General features: G+C 40.8%; 4 protein-coding genes across 4 annotated transcripts; 2 read left to right on the top strand and 2 right to left on the bottom strand.

Moving 5' to 3' along the window:
* Window positions 1-39: 39 nt before the first annotated feature.
* LOC134192426 (uncharacterized) lies at window positions 40-8,586 on the bottom strand. Its single transcript, XM_062661164.1, has 14 exons — window positions 8,506-8,586; window positions 6,892-8,055; window positions 6,784-6,836; window positions 6,603-6,723; window positions 5,916-6,044; window positions 5,267-5,854; window positions 3,789-4,784; window positions 3,596-3,727; window positions 3,361-3,536; window positions 3,209-3,299; window positions 2,872-3,150; window positions 405-518; window positions 211-342; window positions 40-153 (listed from the first exon to the last, which is right to left on the bottom strand). The coding sequence occupies exons 1-14, from the start codon at window positions 8,584-8,586 to the stop codon at window positions 40-42; spliced, it is 4,170 nt and encodes a 1,389-aa protein (XP_062517148.1).
* A 1,672-nt stretch (window positions 8,587-10,258) lies between these two features.
* On the top strand, window positions 10,259-13,641 carry LOC134191995 (mucosa-associated lymphoid tissue lymphoma translocation protein 1-like). The gene is made up of 9 exons (XM_062660657.1): window positions 10,259-10,669; window positions 10,797-11,138; window positions 11,210-11,467; window positions 11,539-11,817; window positions 11,879-12,526; window positions 12,590-12,763; window positions 12,821-13,107; window positions 13,163-13,243; window positions 13,306-13,641. Exons 1-9 carry the CDS (start codon window positions 10,342-10,344, stop codon window positions 13,441-13,443), a joined length of 2,535 nt encoding a protein of 844 aa, XP_062516641.1. The 5' UTR covers window positions 10,259-10,341; the 3' UTR covers window positions 13,444-13,641.
* On the bottom strand, window positions 13,591-14,664 carry LOC134191996 (probable gluconokinase). The gene is made up of 5 exons (XM_062660658.1): window positions 14,604-14,664; window positions 14,506-14,536; window positions 14,351-14,437; window positions 14,238-14,281; window positions 13,591-13,957 (listed from the first exon to the last, which is right to left on the bottom strand). The coding sequence occupies exons 1-5, from the start codon at window positions 14,642-14,644 to the stop codon at window positions 13,591-13,593; spliced, it is 570 nt and encodes a 189-aa protein (XP_062516642.1). The 5' UTR covers window positions 14,645-14,664.
* A 271-nt stretch (window positions 14,665-14,935) lies between these two features.
* On the top strand, window positions 14,936-17,905 carry LOC134192178 (receptor-type tyrosine-protein phosphatase F-like). The gene is made up of 12 exons (XM_062660880.1): window positions 14,936-15,035; window positions 15,114-15,616; window positions 15,677-15,970; window positions 16,043-16,165; window positions 16,234-16,437; window positions 16,495-16,576; window positions 16,634-16,710; window positions 16,772-16,909; window positions 16,975-17,118; window positions 17,179-17,327; window positions 17,390-17,549; window positions 17,618-17,905. Exons 1-12 carry the CDS (start codon window positions 14,987-14,989, stop codon window positions 17,663-17,665), a joined length of 1,971 nt encoding a protein of 656 aa, XP_062516864.1. The 5' UTR covers window positions 14,936-14,986; the 3' UTR covers window positions 17,666-17,905.
* Window positions 17,906-18,431: the final 526 nt, after the last annotated feature.

Genomic DNA, 18,431 nt, shown 5'->3' with positions numbered 1-18,431 from the left:
ACTTGAAATCTAATTTCAACATTTAAAAGCAAACGTTACTTACTCGACAAATTTGGAGTCAAGCAAATGGTGGAGTCTAAAAGTGTTAGCCTCCAATTGAAATGTCTGTCCTATCACTTCCATAACAAGAACCCAGTGACGATTTCTAATTTCCTGTTGACAAGCAGAATGCTCAATACAATACCACTATGATAGATCATCTTTCCAAACTTTTGAAGCCAGTCGAAATAGAACAGGAAGAACAGAATGATACTGCTGTATCTTCTTTTTCATGTCATTATAAGCATCGCTGCTTTGAACTTGTTGCGGCATCTGGATACACTCATTCCACTGTGATGCTACCTAAACCAGAAAGAACCAGTCAACTTGCTATATTGTATAAATTATATATACACTTGACTCACTACTATGTAGGACTGATGCATGTCAGCCTCAGCCCACACAGTTGCTCGAAAATGTGAATCAAAATCAATCACTCTCTTATACAAACCATAAAGCACATCAAGATATCCAAGTTCCTAAGGAAAAAGCACAAAATCAGTTCAAGCAGTGCAGTTTTGTCAATTATAATCTACTAAGTAATTGAGTATAAATATAACAGCATTTTATAACATTATAAGATAGAGGTTGCTTTCATTCCTGCAAACTGTACAAGTGAGTTGCAGCTTCTTGACATCTCTGTCAATAAACCTATAAAAGATCGACTGAAATCAAAGTTGGTCAAGGGGTATGATGACCAAGTGCGGATTCAGCTTGATGCAAAACAAGCAATTGGAAAGATCAAGATTGCCATGCCAATGAATGTTACGAAGCCCACAAGTGCTAATAGGATTCTGTTTACCAGGGCCGGCATGCAAAAGAAAGAAAGGTGATTTGACCAACCTCTCTAGAGACTAGACCCATAGATATCTATGCTGCACCTGTTCTTAGATATGAACTAACATAAATAAACACTCAGACGTATACTTTTTCATCTAAATGTAGTATATAATCAACCCTAGAATGATTATCCCTGGCGACTTTGAAGTTTCATTTTGTTCCACCGAGCTCATCGTACTTGCACAGTACCGCTAGCCTTGTCGATCGTGCATTGATCTTCTGCAACACTGAAAAGATCCATTCTCAATACCTTCTGACTGTTCGACTTTTCTCTTTTCTAGCTGGGCTTCGGGGGCAGCTGCAGTAGGTCAACAAATTAAATTAGGGCGCATGTGCAGTAGAATTACCACGCATGTGTAGCTGCTCCCTCGCCATTACCAGCGTAACAGCAGATTGGGTACGCCCAGACATTGGGTACGGCCGTACCAAATTTCCTAGGAGAAGAAGTACAGCTCTAGCAAATCCGGTCCGGTCTACGGTCTGTCAGTAGCAGGAAATCTGGTACGGCCGTACTGAATATCCTAAGAAATCTGGTATGTACTGAATATCCTAGGAAATCTTGTAAGGCCGTACACTGAATATCTTAATTAGGAGATCTGGTACGTAGATATTCAATATCTTAGATTGTTTAATTTAATACAAATGCCCGATATGCTAAGAAATCTGGTACATACTCGGTATATTGGAGAATTTGATACTACCTAAAATTCTAATATTTTGGAAATTTGGTAAACATCAGGTATTTGTATTAAATTTGTAAAAAAATTGTACCAGGGATGCCAAATAGTTATAAACTTGGACATAAAGCTCCTGTTCAGCTTCCGTGGAAAAGCTGCAATTGCCATTGGTGTCAGTTAGCATTTTCAAATGCGACTGTTTGAGCATGCGCAAAGAGCAAAAATATGAACTAGAAAATGGGCAATATCACCCAGAAGCATGCAGCCAGTATATGGTTATGTTCCAGCAAGTTACCTGGCTGCTAATTTTGATTGAAACAACTCGTTGATAGTCAAACTGGCAAGTTTCAGGTAGGTAATAGACGCAGACTCAATTTTGGGGGCTGAACACACAGGTGTACAGAATATTCAGTACACCGTACTTTTCATTCTTAGAATATTAGGTACGACCATACCTAATATACGTGTACCCAATTTCCTGCTACACTGGCACTCTCTCGCACTATACCGGCATGCCGCCATCAATACCAGAGTCCAACTAGCAAGTTTCTGGTAATCCCCGCTTGTACCGGCATGCAGCTAAATGCGTGGAAATACGGTATTAGTTATAGACCAGAAGTTGTAGTAATGGCTTAAATAAAGCTAGTATCATTGACACTTTGAAAGAGAATGTTTGGTACAAGTGACAGTCAGTAGTAATGAGAGGTTGTCCTAATCTTTATGGTCGCGTTCGATTTACGGTTCTCAAACTGGAACTGGATGTGTCTTAGAACTATTAGAACTGACAGAACTAGAGGCTAAATCGAATGCTAATTCTGTTTTCAGAATCGTACTATGCATGAGCATGCACAGAATCAATGTAATGGCAGCAACCGTTGACAAAGTGGCTATTGTTGCAGCAGTTCAGTTCAGTCACTGGTCCAGACCATCTGACACTACTGCAAGACCACTAAAGTAACGTCTTTGCTAGATTCCGGGGACGGCGACTGCTTAATTGGGATGACAGAAACTCCTGATGGTCTCCAATTCTGACTTAGAATCTCACTCAAAGTCAGGAACAGGTTGATGGTAGCGTCAGGCGTAAGTTCTCGTGGAAACGTCCGGGTAATCAAACAAGAATAGGGCGTGGTCATGCCGCAGTTCCAGGTTTAGAGTTCGAACTGTTGAAATCATTCCAGCAGTTCCAGAACTAGAATTCTAGCAAATCGAACGCAAGTTATTCGTCAAATTACCAAACAATCAGAATAAAGAAGTCACAAACATAACTAGATATCCTAACCGTCACACAATAGTTTGTTACAAAATAGTCACTGACCTCTCCCAGCTGATCCAACTCTGGATATGGAGTCACTCGAATTAAGAACAATTTCTGTACTGCATTAAGCAGTGTTCTTGTTGCCACATACTCTTTGTATTGATTGCGAAATTCCCGCAGCCTTTCAATAGCATCCCTTGGCATGATACCAGGCATACCTGGTCCTTCAGCATCAAATTTGTTTCGAAAACGAATAATAGTAACAACAAACTGCTTATGTTGTTTGTCTAGTTCACGCTCAAATGGCCGTCTTTGTTCAACTAGGAGCATCCGTTTCACCTAACATAAAAACAAAAATAAAAACCATAATGGACAATGGTTGATTTAAATGGTCTACCTGATGAGCTAGTGATACAAGATTCTGCCATTCCATACTTAGATTCGCTACCTTCGCAATTTCACGACGAGGCAAGAAGATGCCAAACTTTCTAACAAAGAGAAAACACAACTTTAGATGGCCTATTGCAGCTTTCTGACTAACTGTCAAGCCTTAGTTCATTGTAGAGATCTTCTATTGGTTGATAATCTGTAGTATTAGCAGAATCACTATCCAGGACTTGCTGAGATTCTTCCAAAGCTTGTTTCAAGTCAGACAAAGACTCCACCTTCCTGCTTAGTTTTTTTCGCTTGTCCTTACAGTCTCTTACAGCAGTTTTCATTTTCAGCTAAATGTAGCATTCATAAAAAGACATTAGAAAAAAACCACCACTAATTCTATACAAACCCTTCCTTCCTTGTGCACTATCATTGCATACTTTGACTTCCACGAAACAGCTAAAGCAACTGATATGGTTTTCAAATGATCCACTTGTAGACACAGAGGCCCAATACACACCTCTGAAGCCAATGACATAATCTGAAAACAAGCAATGAGCTGCAGCAGATTGCACAAAAAGCAACTGTAGATCTGCACTAACCTCCTTCTCCACACGTAGAAAGTTTTCGACGTGTTTTATACATTGCTGAACTTTAGATTCACTGTTCTTTGGCTTCTCATCAAGCTTAATGTTAGACGTATCGTTCTCAAGGGAATGGAGTGTTCGTTGCATTTCAGCCGACCAGAGAAAGTCATATTGCTTAAATACTGTTAGTTGAGAATTAACTTGCTCACTAATGCCAGAAGCACATGTCTGCAAAGACTGGCAAACCTCAACAATCTGATCATCTTCTGCCACAGCAGCATAGAAGACAGGTGACTTATTAGGTGGTGGTTGGCCCCACCAAACAAGAGAACAAGATACATCAAGTACTATCTGTACAACACCATTGACAACATTTTGCACTTCATCAAGTGTAGGGTCGAGTATGATACTTGGATATTTGTACAGCAGACCGGTAGATATGCGAACGCAACTACCACATGAATTGATGCTTGACAATTTAAAACCCATTGAATCCAAAAATAAAGTCAACGACTGCAAAGAGCATTGCTTTATCACTTCATAAATGAGAGAAGAATAGTGTGACAGCAAGCCAGTGGTATTAGTTTCATCAAGGTAACTTATTACTCCAGCACCACTACTTGAAGCATTGGCAATAGGCTTTGATTTCTGTCCAGGAGATGGCAATACCGAAGGCTTTGGTAGCTCTTTTTTCTCCACAACTGTTGATGGTAATGGTGGCAACCTTACTGAAGCGAGAGGCTCAGATTGTCTAGTTGATAAGTTTAGAGCTCCCTTCCTTTTACTACTTTTGCAAGGCGGAAAACTGCCAGCTTTGACAAACAGTCGTTTCGGTTCTTTAGATGATGTTGACACTAGATGAGGAACTGTACTGTTCAGCTCAGCTGCACTAGACTCTGCCAATAAAATAAGTTTCCGAACATTTTCTTCAACCCTTTGAACTGATACCGTGACATTATCTGACTGAGTCTTAATGATTTCTGTCATGGCTGTATAAAACGATTGTAGATCCTGCACAAGCAATTTATGACAAACACGGCAAAGAAGCAAACAGGAATAAGCTGCTGTATCAAAAGTAGAAAATAAGCATGTTGATAAAATAACTGCAACAGATCAAATAAACGTTAATTTGTATTGAAATTTATTAAATGACGTTAAAATTTTAAGTGAGTGTAAGCTATATTAGTTATCATTTACTGTAGCTCAAAATTATTAGTATTTAAAACCAACAAACACTGTGCAACTTTAATTAATGTACCAAAGTTGTGTTCTTGTGAATGTATTCAATCCTAAAATATCCAAGACAAACAGATAAGCAAACAGACATACAAATAATCTTCACTTAATCCAAGCAAATAATCCAGTAATAACCCTAAACACTGTCAAGTAATTTGCTAAGTGCTTGCAGAATAATTGGATAAGACATGTTGAGACAACAGACACATAACCAGACCACTCTTTGTGTACTGTACAACACTACAAACTCGTCTCACCCAAACTCTTGACACTGCTACTTCCACACTGTAGAGGCGAGTTAATCCAATAGATTTGATTAGATTGCCTAGAGACTGTACGATGTCTCTCATACTAGCAACAACTTCACTCATCTTCTCTACAGCTGAATATGCTCTGTGCAAATAAGCATCAATATTGACACTATCCCAAGGTAGTGTCATCCATCCAGGCCTGATGTGTTGCAGCAGCAGCTTGGCATGCAATGAGAGCAATGGAGACACAGCAGGAGGAACATCTGTAAATACTGATCTATACCGTACAAGTAAGTTCTCCAAAAGCTGCCGGTTTCTCTTCAACTGCGGTTCAATCATAAGCACATATGTAGCCTCTTCGGGTATCACGAGACCCATGCTCCTTAGTTTGATAGCTTCAGCAATCAGAGTGTGCACTCTGTCCTCAGTGTTGACTTTCACTCTTAGATTGCTAGCTTCATACCCTAGCAACAATGATTTCAAACCACTACGTGCGTTGCCTACCCGGTTGAGCCACTGGTTGTACCACAAGTTCTCAAACGTTACCAAAGCAGATGCCACACGGTTGTATAGTTTGACTGTTGTTGCGTAGTCCTAGTACAACAATTGTTTTAACATGTACGCTTGCATGCAAATACACCTATAGTGTCTTTACCACATGTTGGGTAATGCCTTTGACATCCTTGAATTTCTGAATTGGTCCTTCAATTTGTTTCAACAAGTGACGTGACCAAGCAATAGCACTCGCTACCTTGGGCAAATGCTCCATAAAAGAAGGATCATCCTGCAGTAGTTAAAAATATTAAACACTAACACTACCACATTGTAAATACAAAAAAGAAATAGACAAACACAACAAACAAACAATAAACACACACACATAAACAATTGAGCAAGCAAGAAACCAACTGACAGACAAACAGACAGAACAAGTAGTGAAGTATTTGAACAAACTGGTAGAGTGCAAGGGATGATGAAGGAAAACAAAATGAGACCACTTCAAGACCAAGTGGCGATCAATCATTTCAGTGACACTACAATTATGTAATGCAAAAGTCATCTCGGACAAACTTATTAGCATAGCAAGATTAGATCGTCGAAACGTAGTGCACTCAGTGTAATTTTGAATACTTCAGGATCATAATGGTCCTGTTGTATTCTTGTTGCTGTGGATGTCTCTTTTTTATAAGTTGCTCATAATGTAAATGTTTGATTTAAATGGAAAATATATGTATTGAGACAAACAGACAGACAGACAGACAGACAGACAGACAGACATACCGACAGACAGACTCACAAACAGACAGACAAACAGATGGTATAACAAGAGCATAATGAGCACCTTATGTTGTTCATAAAGAGCCTGAATTTGCACCAAATCAGTACGAAAATGTTGAAAGGCCTTGTAATACTTTTCACCAAGTACCTGCCCAATACTTTCATGATGACTCACACAGTCAAATCTTCAACACAAACAAGCTGCAACAAAGAAAACTCGACAAGGAACACACAACCCTAGTTACCTGGACAAAAATTTAAGCATTCTCTCCGTATTCAGCATTTTCTCAAAACTAGTCTACACATCATAAAATTATCATTTAGCTTGAGCACCAACTACTATAACTCCTTACATTGATGTAAGCAATAAGATTTTGCTGCAGTTGTTCAATGTTTCTAGAAAATGCTTGACAAGCAGCAGGAAACTTGTCGTGATGTATTCCTATGTTGTCAAGCACCACGTTCACATCAGGAGCCATACTGACTAAAAGCTGTAATGTTGATTGTAAAGCTCTAGATATAGCAAAGGAAATGCTATTCCTTGGTTGTGGTGAAGTAATGTCAGCAGTAGATGCCTGACACAATGCTTCCTCTGCTGATGTTTGATCGGTGTCATCATTCATCATTAGTTCTTCTATAGAATAATCACTGGTGCTTTCTGACACCAGACCACCATCTGGAGACTGAGATTTTGCTCCTGTCTCTTCATCGTCTTCACTGCTGCCATCTTCTTCTCTAATCCCCAAGTCTTCTTCATCTTGGTCACTGTCAACATTATCATCATCATGTCCAACAAATCTTGATATCCGACCTGATTCATTTGGTGAATTTGATAATTCATCTATCTGTTCATCTTCATTCTCTTCTTCCACTGTCATCATCACATCAACAGAACGAACTCTTGTCGATCGACTTCTTGGAGGTTCTGATAGTGGTCTTGTCTCTTCCATCTCCACCACTTCTTCCACTCCACTCACTAAGAGGTTCTCTAGCTCATCCATCTTGGACAAGATATCAGGTGCATCTAAAAGTAAATTGCTGAGTTGATAAAATGCTTTCAGAATGTTGATAATGACTTGCACATAAAAAATACGGTCCGAAAATGCATTGAAGTGAGCCATAATATTATCAACATCTTGGAGTCCCATGATTTCTTTATCACTCGTTATGCTATTACCAGCTAGTGAACTTGATGATGACAACACAGTAGACAAATGATAGGCACGAAAAGGACGACCAGAGCCATTGCCAGGTGGTCGCTGAGGCAAATGGATTTGAGATAAAGACACAAAATCTCGAATATCCTCAATTGCCTCTTTCAATGACTTGTGTAAGACGAGACAAGTCTCCAGACACCACATCAAGCCTTTGACTCGATAGTCTGCTCCCTGGGTTGATGATTTATCTGTCTTTCCTTCGACCTCATTTTCTACCAGTTGCCAAAAGTTATCTTTTGTGCTGAAACTACACAACCTCTGCAAGAAGTTGGTGCAGATGACTACCAATTGATAACATATCTAAGACAAACAAGAACAACAATAAGTTTAACTATTTCATCTACCAACACTTGCATTTCTGCTCTAATGCCTGCCTGTTCATCACCATCATTTCTCTGTCTGTCGTCTGTTCATTTGACTGTTAAAATCTGTCGTCTGTTAAATGAATCATCCTCTAGCTGTCCACTCCTCCATCTATCTTTCCATCACAATCTGTGTGCCTGCCAGTCTGACTGTCTACTTGCCTGTCCTCCGTCTGTCTTTTTGGGTCAAAATTTGTATGTAAGTGTTGGTATAGCTACAAATATACTGTACACTGTAACTGTATGCATTTCTGACTACAGAGCCATTGTTTATCTGTGTATCTCAGTCTGACACTATCTGCCTAAACTCCCAGCACCCACCTACATGCTTAGCTCTCTGTCCTATAATCAATCACTACAAACATACAAGTTACTGGCACTTCCTCACCTTCGAAACAATAAGCCTAAGAAATCCACTGCGTGCATATTGTCGTGAACTGCTATCTGAATGTTTGATAGTTTGACACATACCGGGAAGCACGTCATTCACAACAGTCAATGGAGTTATCACATCACTGTAGAGTGATTCAAAATAAGGTCTTAAACCATTCAAGTAGGTGGCTTTATCCCTCGCATCATTTGTAGCATCTTTAATTCTAAGCAAATAAATAAATTAAACATTTAACAAACGATTCTATAAGCAGCATGCTGTATGCTTATACAAGTGACTGGCAAAATTTCACAGCAAGATGACTTCACTCAAAAAATTCTTATTTGACGTCCTAGCTGATTACTCTAACATTAAATGACTGACTGTATGTTAATTTGTAACTACAGTATTTAAGTATCAAGTAAGCTACTGTAGAAAAATACCTGCTATCAATCAACTTCCATTGCTTCAAGTACTTTGACTTGCTTGCAAGAAAATAACCAATGATTGCTTTGCTCTGCTTGCTATTCAGTTGATCGCTGATGCTAGTTAAGATGTTGAGACGACGATTCCAACGTGTCACCTCTGTCATGGGTCCAGCCTGAGTGTGAAGTAGTCTATAAACATCCAAAATACTAAATTCGATAGACTGTCTGTGACATGATCAATAAACAAACAGACAAGCACAAAGACACACAACTAGACAAACATACAGCATACAGATACAGACAAAACCACCTCATACATCACAAATCCAGTCAAAATTCCTAATACCTCTCTTCATCTCCCTCCATAATCACACCCTCTATTGTCATCAGCCAATCTCCCACAAGGCTTTCCACATCAAGTAAGAGCTTAGAGTCATTAGAAGAATTCAGCCTCAACTCATGCAGCAAAGCCCGCTGCGGTTGCTTCAAAATAACAAACCCACGCTGCCCACTTCGAGAAGACGAACAGAACTCGGCAGCCAAAGCCTTTTGCGTTGTAGCAACAGAACCAAAAAAGTGCTCTAACTCCCTCACAGTGTATTTGTCCCAAGACTTTTGGACTCTAAACAGCTCCGGATAAATCTCCGACAGCAGCAACTCCAAAGAACTCCAAACCGACTGCTTCATTTCACCACAAAAGATTTGCTCGTCTAGTTTTGTCACGTCGATGGGCAACACGTTGTCTGCACGAAAAACGTACATACAGCAGTAGCCATCACCGCAAACGTCCTTTACTGGTAATTCTGTTACGTATAGCTCTCTGTTTCCGGACGATTCTTTGCAGAAGAAGAATAGTTTACGAATGCCGCCAGCAGAGAAGAAACTGTCGATGAGATTTGACGTTCTGGTGTCAGAAAGGAAGTCTTCCAAGAGGGTTGGACAATCATATCCCCCAATTTGGAATGATTCCTGCAACTTAGTTGCAAACCACCAATTCTTTTCGTCCATTCGTTAGGGCGGACGAATTCTGTTAGAATGTCCCGTATGTTCATCAACAGTCGTTGCGCTGTGACAAGAAACACCCGGATACTCATTAGTGGGCTTGACGTCTTGGTACAAACACAACGAACTGCTCTGTTTTAAATCCAAAGTTTTACGACCTCGGATTATCTATAATCGATATGTAGACGGAGTATTCTCGTCTTGCGCAACTACTTTTTAGTGGGACAGGGTCTGACCACAAATTTTTAGTAAATGAGTCACGTCCTTCTCTAATTAGTTCTCCAGTATCTAACAATACGATTCCCTACACTTCCTGTTCGCGTTCACGTGTCCCCAGTCGATGACGTCACGCACTCGTGCAGGTAATCGACGAGGTGGTTATCATCGTTAGTCGTGCAGCAACGAACCAGCAACGTATACCGCGATGGCGTCTCGAGGCCTCACATCGATACCCGGCGAATGCAAACTAGTGCGCGACCTCTCCTACCGACAACTCAATGGACTCGCCAGCATCCTCGACTGCATCGACGGCAAGATGGCCGGCTGGGAGAGGCTCATCGCAGAGATGCCGAAGGGTACGTACGACAGCGTACAGATCGGGACGTTTCGTTTGGCTCAGCTTCGTCTCAGCGGCAGCCCGACGTACGACCTACTGACCGACATGGGCTACCGTGGCCGCACCGTTGCTCAGTTGATCTCCTATCTCGAAAAAATCGAAAACGAAAAGGCATTGGAATTGCTGAAACCGCCAGGTGGGCATACAGAGCGCTTACTACCTCGCTGACTGTTCGATTTAGCTTTTCGTCTCGTGCGCTCGAACTTTCCGGTTCGTAAATTTTCCTGCTTTCGCTTGATTTTTGATTGTGTGTTGCGTTTTAGAGGCGCCAAGGATAGTCAAGCAACCGACGGTGGGAATCGCTCCGGAGGACACAGAGATTCAGCTCGAGTGTTTTGCCGTTGCGTTGCCGTTTGCGCAGTATCGTTGGTTTCGAGGTAAACAGCCCGTCGAGGAGGTACCGGGCGAGGTGAGCGGTGCGAGGGACCGCTTGCTGACATTCAAGCGAGCCAGACCGCACCACAATGGTCAGTACTGCTGTCGCGCGTTGAACAAGATGGGCCACATCTTCAGCAACTGGGTGGAGGTCAGAGTGATTGCCAACCCTCCTCGTGGCGCTATCGACCCTCTACCTCAAGTGTCTGGTCCACACCGTCAGCCATCTGGTATGGTTCTGTACCTATACTGCGTGTGTTGCATCACTGTGATCCATTTCATTGCACTTTTGTGTTTTCAGTTTTGGGTGCTCCGAGAATCACTCAGCATCCGAGGTCGACGTCTGTTCAGGAGGGAGATCAGTGTGTGTTGTCGTGTGAAGCGGCCGGGAATGCGTCACTGGTTTATCGCTGGTTCAAGAACGGTGTGGAGATGCCCAATGGTCAAGGCACGAGTATTCTGTTCCAGCCCGTTCATCCTGCTGATGCTGGTCAGTACTTGTGTAAGGTCACCAATGCTGTTGGTGAGGATGTATCAAACACTGCGAATCTCCAAGTTGGTAGGTCGTCATGTGTCATTTATATCACTAAACATCCTGACGTTTTAATTACATTTTCTCATTTCTTACAGTTCCTTCTGGCCCGGGAATGGAGAGGTCTGGTCGCAGTCCGTCAGTTGCAGTTCCTCATGTTCATATCGATGAGGCGTACGTTGGACGAGAAGTGACATTGGTGTGTGGTGGTGACATCCATAATGTGATATGGTTCAAGGACGATAAACTTATTGAGGGTGCATCCGGGGTAAGGCAATGGAAGCTGCCAAGAGTTCAGTCTGGCAATTTCGGTCAATACTCGTGCAAGTCAATCAGTGGGTCGTCGGTCTCTCAGCACAACGTAGAAGTATCAGTTGGTGAGTGAATCAGACTTTCTAGCATGCCAACATCATGTTGTGATACTTTGACTGTACTTAGTGCCGCCATTTGAACCACAAACCGGTGGTCAACAGTATACTGTCAGTACTTGTCGTGGGAAGGTTGCACTTCTCATTGGCAATCAAAAATACCTGAGTGCAGAGTTGACTACACTTCGTCAGCCACACAATGATGTCCAAGCGTTGGCTGGTCAACTGACCAGTTTAGGTTTTCATTGTGTTACGTTGATTGATGCATCAAAGAAAGAGATGGAGCATGCGTTGGAGTTCTTCGAGTACCTCCTGGTGTCCGGTGTTCATGCCTTGTTCTATTTTGCTGGACATGGCTTTGAAGAGAACGGCGAAAACTACCTTGTTCCTGTTGATGTTCACGAAGGATTCTCGCTGCAAGAATGCATTAAGGCGCAGTATATCCTTCGGGTGCTACAAGATCATGATACAGCTCTAAATTTCCTGATTCTCGATATGTGCCGCAAGGCAAGAGAAGAAAGCAGTTCTGCCCAACAGAGCTGCCCACAACCACTTCACAACAGGGCAAATACCATCATCTCATATGCATGCAATCCACAATACGATGCATACGAGAGCAAACACATTGCCAGCGATAATGGTATTTTCATGACCCATTTCCTAAGACACATTAGTGAAGTGAAACGAGTCGAAGACCTCCTAATGAATGTCAATACAGGTACATATTTCTAGTCAATTAGAGATATGTGGGTAGCGTTGTAAGTAAGTGTGTTATACACAGCTGTATACAATGCTCGACCCGAGGCTGTTGTAGAAGACAAGTGGCAGAAACCAACCTTTATATCAAGTTTGGCTCATCGAGTTAGTCTCCACGACCAGGTTGTTTATAATGATCCACAATACCCTTCAGACAACCAATTCAGTGACAGCATGCGATTATGGGAGCGAGCACACAGTATGCATAGCACAAGTGTATAACTAACTATCAAGCAAAATAATACTCTTTCTTTAGCAATTCCTCCACCTGTCAATCTCGAAGGTCACGATTATCCGTTTCATGGAGATGGTCTAAAGCTAAAACTGATCTTTGAATCTGAGTTTTCCAACGTACTTCTGATAAGGGTCCATGTCGTACACCCGACGACGGTTACCAACATCCATGTCAGCATCACAGCAACAGGATCGGCCAACAAGCTGTCCACCTACCATGTCATTGACCTGCAAAATCAAGGATATTCAACTATGTCATCTGAGAGGACAATGAGCAGCAGCAGTGCACACAGCAGCATGAGTTTTAATGTATGCCCTTTGATGCATGTTTTTAGGCAAATAAGACACGAGTGTTATGTTTTAGAGCTCGCGAGCTGTGTCTGGAGTATCTCAGGGTGCCGTCCCACCATTTTTGTTCAAGATAGAAAAGCTGCAACGAATTAGAGTAAGCCTGTGACTAACTCATACCGATATTGATATCGTGATCAGTGGTTTCGTATGTTACAGGGGAATGTGAACTTGATGCTACATTTGCAGTATATGACCATCAAGTATGGCACATCCAGGCACGAGAGTCACAACGTTAGAACAACCATTGATCCACCTCTCATTGCAAAAATCTACCAGCTCGACAAGGGATCATAGTCACATAGAGTAGTCGTAATTTGTAAGACACCTTTCTAGTGCTAGCGAAGTATTTTATGTCATAACATTTGCAGAAGTCACCGCCATAAGTATGTCTTTTTCTTATGACAGTGAGCCAGTAACCTTGTAGTAGGTAGTTTAGATGGGTCATGGTGTGCATTTGAAATCAGCTAATATGGAAAATCCACAGTCACCCAGCTCCTTGAGTATAGTGTGAATGATAACATTAACTGGATCTTCAATAGACACAGTTATTGTAGGTTCATCCTCTCCGGGTTCCTCTAGGATGTCAAACTGAGATCTTAGCAAGCTTGCTGGCATGTAATGATCTGTTCGCTGTGACATCCTGCAGCTAATTAATTCATAAGATCCCTTGAGATGCACAAAAACTACTGGCAGTGATGACTCGTTTCTTAAATGACTGCCACTTGTTGAACCGAATCGAAGAATATTTCTGTAAGCTTTTTTCAGTGCAGAACAAGCCAAAACACCAAACTGTCTCTTCCTGATCCATCTGAAAAATGACAAACAACTTGTCAAAAACAAACCAAGGTAGTCTGTAGAAATTATTTAATGAACATAATCAACGTTAGCTGTCTCTCTAAAGCATGACAACTTGCCTATGAGTTACACTGCCTCGTCACCAGTGGTGGTGTGACAAACCTTTTATTGTGTTAATTAACTTACTAACACATTCCTAGACTTCAATTTTAGTCATGTGCATCAACGGTCTATACTATACAATTTCACATCTTATCCAGCAATGGACATCACACACAAACAAGGCTACCTACACAGCAAGCTGCTCATGAAGTTTCATCAGCCACGGCAACCTATCCTATACACACACATTATTGATCATTTTAGTTACTACCATGCTCATACACACACGTCCTTGTACAAGTACCTCATCTGTAAGAGCTTCTCCGGATGTCATTTTGGCTACATTTTCTTTCGGATGAACATCGTCTGCATCAACAAATTCTCCTTTAGCCTATAGACATCGATAGTGTGTATGTAGACTACCTAACACGTGACCTTAGCTAAATTAGAAAAGAAAACCTCAAATGCTAGGGCTTGTGCTACAACAGTCCTATAGGATTAAAAAGTAAAATGAAGAGTCAATTGAAACACTTCAAAAGTACTAGTTCTAGAATCACTTTCCACAGCCACAGACTCCCATCACGATTGCTGCAGTCATTTTTGGTGTCCCGGATATCTATCGTCGATTTGGTTGAGGCGTGGTCGACTTGCAGGACACATTGTTGCGTTGAGTACTCGAGTGACTGCTTTTCCTGTTCCCGTCCTTTTTGGATCCTAACCACTGTAATTGTTAATTAATTACGTAATAACCTTGGAGCACAAACGCTTTTCTTTTCAATCTGTTGCGTTTGCTAGAGATACATGCAGTTACAGTTCACGTGCTGTAAATAAAATTACGTAATCACTCGTGATCTTACTAGGGTGGGGCATTCAAAACATAGGCGTGGCATTCAAAACTTGGGCGTGGCTATCAGTTACTAAATTCGTTAGCTTTGTAAACATGAAAATTACTAAAGAAAGTGGTACTAGCTGGAAGTACCTACTTACAAGTAAGCAAATCTGCCTAAATTTCATCACCACATGTGAATAGTTTGATCATGGTAACTTACCGTATACGTATCTATTAGAGACAAGCGTTATCATCATGACTTTGAGTTTGTCCATCAGCGGATCTTGTGCTGTGCAAGTCAGGTCAACGGCTATACAATCACGCTCGTCAATTCTATATCCCAACTCTCCATTTGAGACAAACAGCATAGAATGGAACAAGAGCAATCCTGCTCAATCCACCTCTGCTTTCATCAATTCTTCCAACATTGAACGTACAGTCGTGATCAGACCTACTTCTGTTGTCACAGACTTCACCTCTCTTCCATCTCACTACCTCAAGCTTCTTCTCAGTGTGACCACTGATGTATTTGATAAAACGTTATTCTTGCAAGAGTTTTTAACTTATTTGTCGTTCAACCCTGAAAACATTGTATTTCATCCAGTCCCAAATTCTAACAAGGAAATAGCAGTATATGTACGTAATGATATGAGCCTAACAACAGAATTCATCAATAATTTTGTAACGGTTTGGGACAATGGCAAGAACAGAGATGAAGTGTTCTCGACAACTGCAAAGCAGGTATAGAAAACTTACAATAGTTAATTAATAAAGTTAGAATGTAATTGATATATTCTTTAGGTTGTTGGTTATGCCATATTTCCAGAGACTGCACCACTTCAGTATCTGAGGCTGCGTCTTCGAGTACCAACAGATCAATTCAATCAGACACGTCTTTTGATAGAATTTTCTAACTATGTAACATTTACCCTTCAAAGCATTGTTATTAAAACATCACCTGACACTGACATGGAAGTCAGCATGTATGTGCGAAACAGTGAAAAACTAACATCCGAGTTCATCAAAAATTTCATTTTTGTCTGGAATGATGCAAAGCTGAGGAACACAGTGTTTAGTTCTGCAGTCATACAACAAGTAAGCAATAATCTTTGCATGTCATTACAGACTGTCTTTACAGAAATATTGTAACTGGTATCTATCCTCCAGATTGAAGGTTATGTCATGGAATCTGAGGAGGGAGATGGTCTCCCAGACTGGGGAGTGGCTCTAATTGTTGTACTTACTGTAGTGACTGTTACAGCGAGCTTGATCTTAACAATTGTTTGTTGTGTAAGTTTATAATAACGTTAGATTTCTAATCTGTTCTCTTAACATGACATGAATATGTTCTACTGCAGAGAAAAAGCCATGGATCAAAAGACGGAGAACACAAATTCAGTAAAGTCACCTTTTCAAGACTGAGCTGGTCTCAAAATGACCATCCAAGCAAAAGCAAAACTAGCACACTTAACAATAAACTTCCGGTTCAGTCTCGAAGGCTCACAATATCAGGTCTAACTGAAGCACTAGAAGATGAGGAACAACTGGTCAAAGAGTTCCAAGTAAAACATAGCATTGTAAATATAAATATTTTAAAAAGGCAAACTCTTCCATTACAGACAATTCCTCTGATGATGATTCCCTGCAAAGACATTCCTGCTGAATGTCTCACCAAGAACAGATATGGACAAGTCTTGCCTAGTGAGTGCACGTTGTCTTTTCCTGGTCAACAAGATTTACAGACAATTTTCCATGCAGCTCCTGAGACTCGTGTCCCACTGTTTCTACAGTTTGATCAGCCAACTTCTGACTACATCAATGCCAACTTTATTCAGGTACATCTATCAATACTTTTGTTTTCACGTCTATCTAATAGTATTGCCTATTATCTTACAGGGATATAACAACAAACCAAAAGCTTACATTGCCACTCAAGGTCCAATGAAATCCACTATCAATGACTTCTGGCGTATGGTGTGGGAGCAAAACGTTAGTGTTGTGCTCATGGCAACAAATCTAGAAGAAGGAGATAAGGTATGCTGAAATGTACTCACAACTTTGATCATGCAGTGGCTGCTACATGTGGTGTAATTATTCAGATCAAGTGTGACCATTATTGGCCAGATCACGAAAGCTGCAGCATAAATGGTACCATGATATGTGATCAGTTGGAAGTATCACTGATTAGCCAAGAAGAGACTAACTATTCTACTGTCTCCAGATTTCGTCTGAATGAGAGAGATGTTTGAATATTTACAAATCACTTGAACACACTTTTAATTAAAGTCATATTATCTACCTAGACAAAAACATGTCATGAGGTGTCACATCATTGGTTCACAGCATGGCCCACCAATGGAGTACCTGAAGATCCATCCGATTTAATTAGTTATCTAGAAGCAGCTTGGTCTGACACTGCAAAAAGCGAAGGACCTATTGTAGTCCACTGTAGGTATGTACAAACATATCAATGACATGTTGTACGTTTTTAACTGTTGATGTGTGTTAATAAAGCAATGGTATAGGCCGTACAGGAGTTGTTCTGACCACTCACATAGGAATGCAGCAACTGGAAGAATCCCATAGTTGTGATGTGTTAGAGACAGTGTGGAAGCTTCGCCAGGACAGAGGTGGACTAATTCAAACTGAAGACCAATACATTTTTACTTATACTGTAAGAAAACCATAAAATACTGACATTATCTCTTGGTTTGTGAACTCTCTCATACTTGTCACATCCAGGTACTAGAAGTTTATGCCAAGCACCTGGAAATGCTCCTTGATGAGTGATTCAACACCAGAACTAGAGTGTGGCTACAGCTTTCACATGAAGTTATACGAAAAAAAAATGACAAAGCTAGTGTCTGGACACATTTTTAATTTACAATTTTATCAAAGCAATGTACAAGTAGGTGTCATACAAAATGCTACAAACACTGAGTAGATGCTTAGTTTTCTCTTTGTCAGATAGTCTTTCCAATATTAATATTCAATAGTCTGTTTCATCAGACAGCAATGTCATGTACAAAATGGCAGTACCCTTGTACATTCAGCACGTTGGTATACAAACAGCTTGCAGAACAAAGCTGCCTGCAGTTCAAGGTACCCAACCTTACTATTTAGAAAAGATCCATACCTGTGTGATTTCAGCCCCCAATCCAAGTTCCATTAGCAAGCACCCTTGACAAAAAATGCTTTCTAATATCAATTCACATGATTTATTGCATGCCTGCCGCTGTACTTGCTACTAAAGCAAAATCATTTAGACGCTATTTGCATACAAAGTTGCATCAAAGCAGTTTGCTGTAATTAATTAATTAAGTCACAGCCTACAGTAGAAACAGCATTTAACTTTCCCAAAAAAGACTTTTACATTATTTGCTTATTCAATTTGTAATGGCAAATGTCTACTTCATGATGAGTTACGAAACGATTAACTTGCTTACAACTTTAATTAACACATTGAGGTCTATACACCCTGCCGCATGCGCAAAGACGAACAGACGACCGTTTGCTTCTGTATGTACTTTCTACAGCAAGCAAATAGACTCTCCTT

This window comes from Corticium candelabrum, chromosome 16, assembly GCF_963422355.1.
Source record: "Corticium candelabrum chromosome 16, ooCorCand1.1, whole genome shotgun sequence".
In the NCBI taxonomy this organism is placed as follows: Eukaryota; Metazoa; Porifera; class Homoscleromorpha; order Homosclerophorida; family Plakinidae; genus Corticium; species Corticium candelabrum.
This window is presented reverse-complemented; position numbering and strand designations above follow the sequence as displayed.

Coding starts and splice junctions, on each gene's coding strand:
- LOC134192426 (XM_062661164.1), bottom strand. CDS start 8,586: ATGTGTCAAACTATCAAACATTCAGATAGCAGTTCACGACAATATGCA. Junction 8,056..8,505: donor TTAGGCTTATTGTTTCGAAG/GTGAGGAAGTGC, acceptor TGTTTGTCTTAG/ATATGTTATCAATTGGTAGT. Junction 3,728..3,788: donor TTCTACGTGTGGAGAAGGAG/GTTAGTGCAGAT, acceptor GCTTGTTTTCAG/ATTATGTCATTGGCTTCAGA.
- LOC134191995 (XM_062660657.1), top strand. CDS start 10,342: ATGGCGTCTCGAGGCCTCACATCGATACCCGGCGAATGCAAACTAGTG. Junction 10,670..10,796: donor GGAATTGCTGAAACCGCCAG/GTGGGCATACAG, acceptor GTTGCGTTTTAG/AGGCGCCAAGGATAGTCAAG. Junction 12,527..12,589: donor CCTAATGAATGTCAATACAG/GTACATATTTCT, acceptor TGTTATACACAG/CTGTATACAATGCTCGACCC.
- LOC134191996 (XM_062660658.1), bottom strand. CDS start 14,644: ATGACTGCAGCAATCGTGATGGGAGTCTGTGGCTGTGGAAA. Junction 14,537..14,603: donor GGAGTCTGTGGCTGTGGAAA/GTGATTCTAGAA, acceptor TTAATCCTATAG/GACTGTTGTAGCACAAGCCC. Junction 13,958..14,237: donor CTTCATGAGCAGCTTGCTGT/GTAGGTAGCCTT, acceptor GTCATTTTTCAG/ATGGATCAGGAAGAGACAGT.
- LOC134192178 (XM_062660880.1), top strand. CDS start 14,987: ATGAAAATTACTAAAGAAAGTGGTACTAGCTGGAAGTACCTACTTACA. Junction 16,438..16,494: donor AACTGGTCAAAGAGTTCCAA/GTAAAACATAGC, acceptor CTTCCATTACAG/ACAATTCCTCTGATGATGAT. Junction 16,711..16,771: donor TCAATGCCAACTTTATTCAG/GTACATCTATCA, acceptor ATTATCTTACAG/GGATATAACAACAAACCAAA.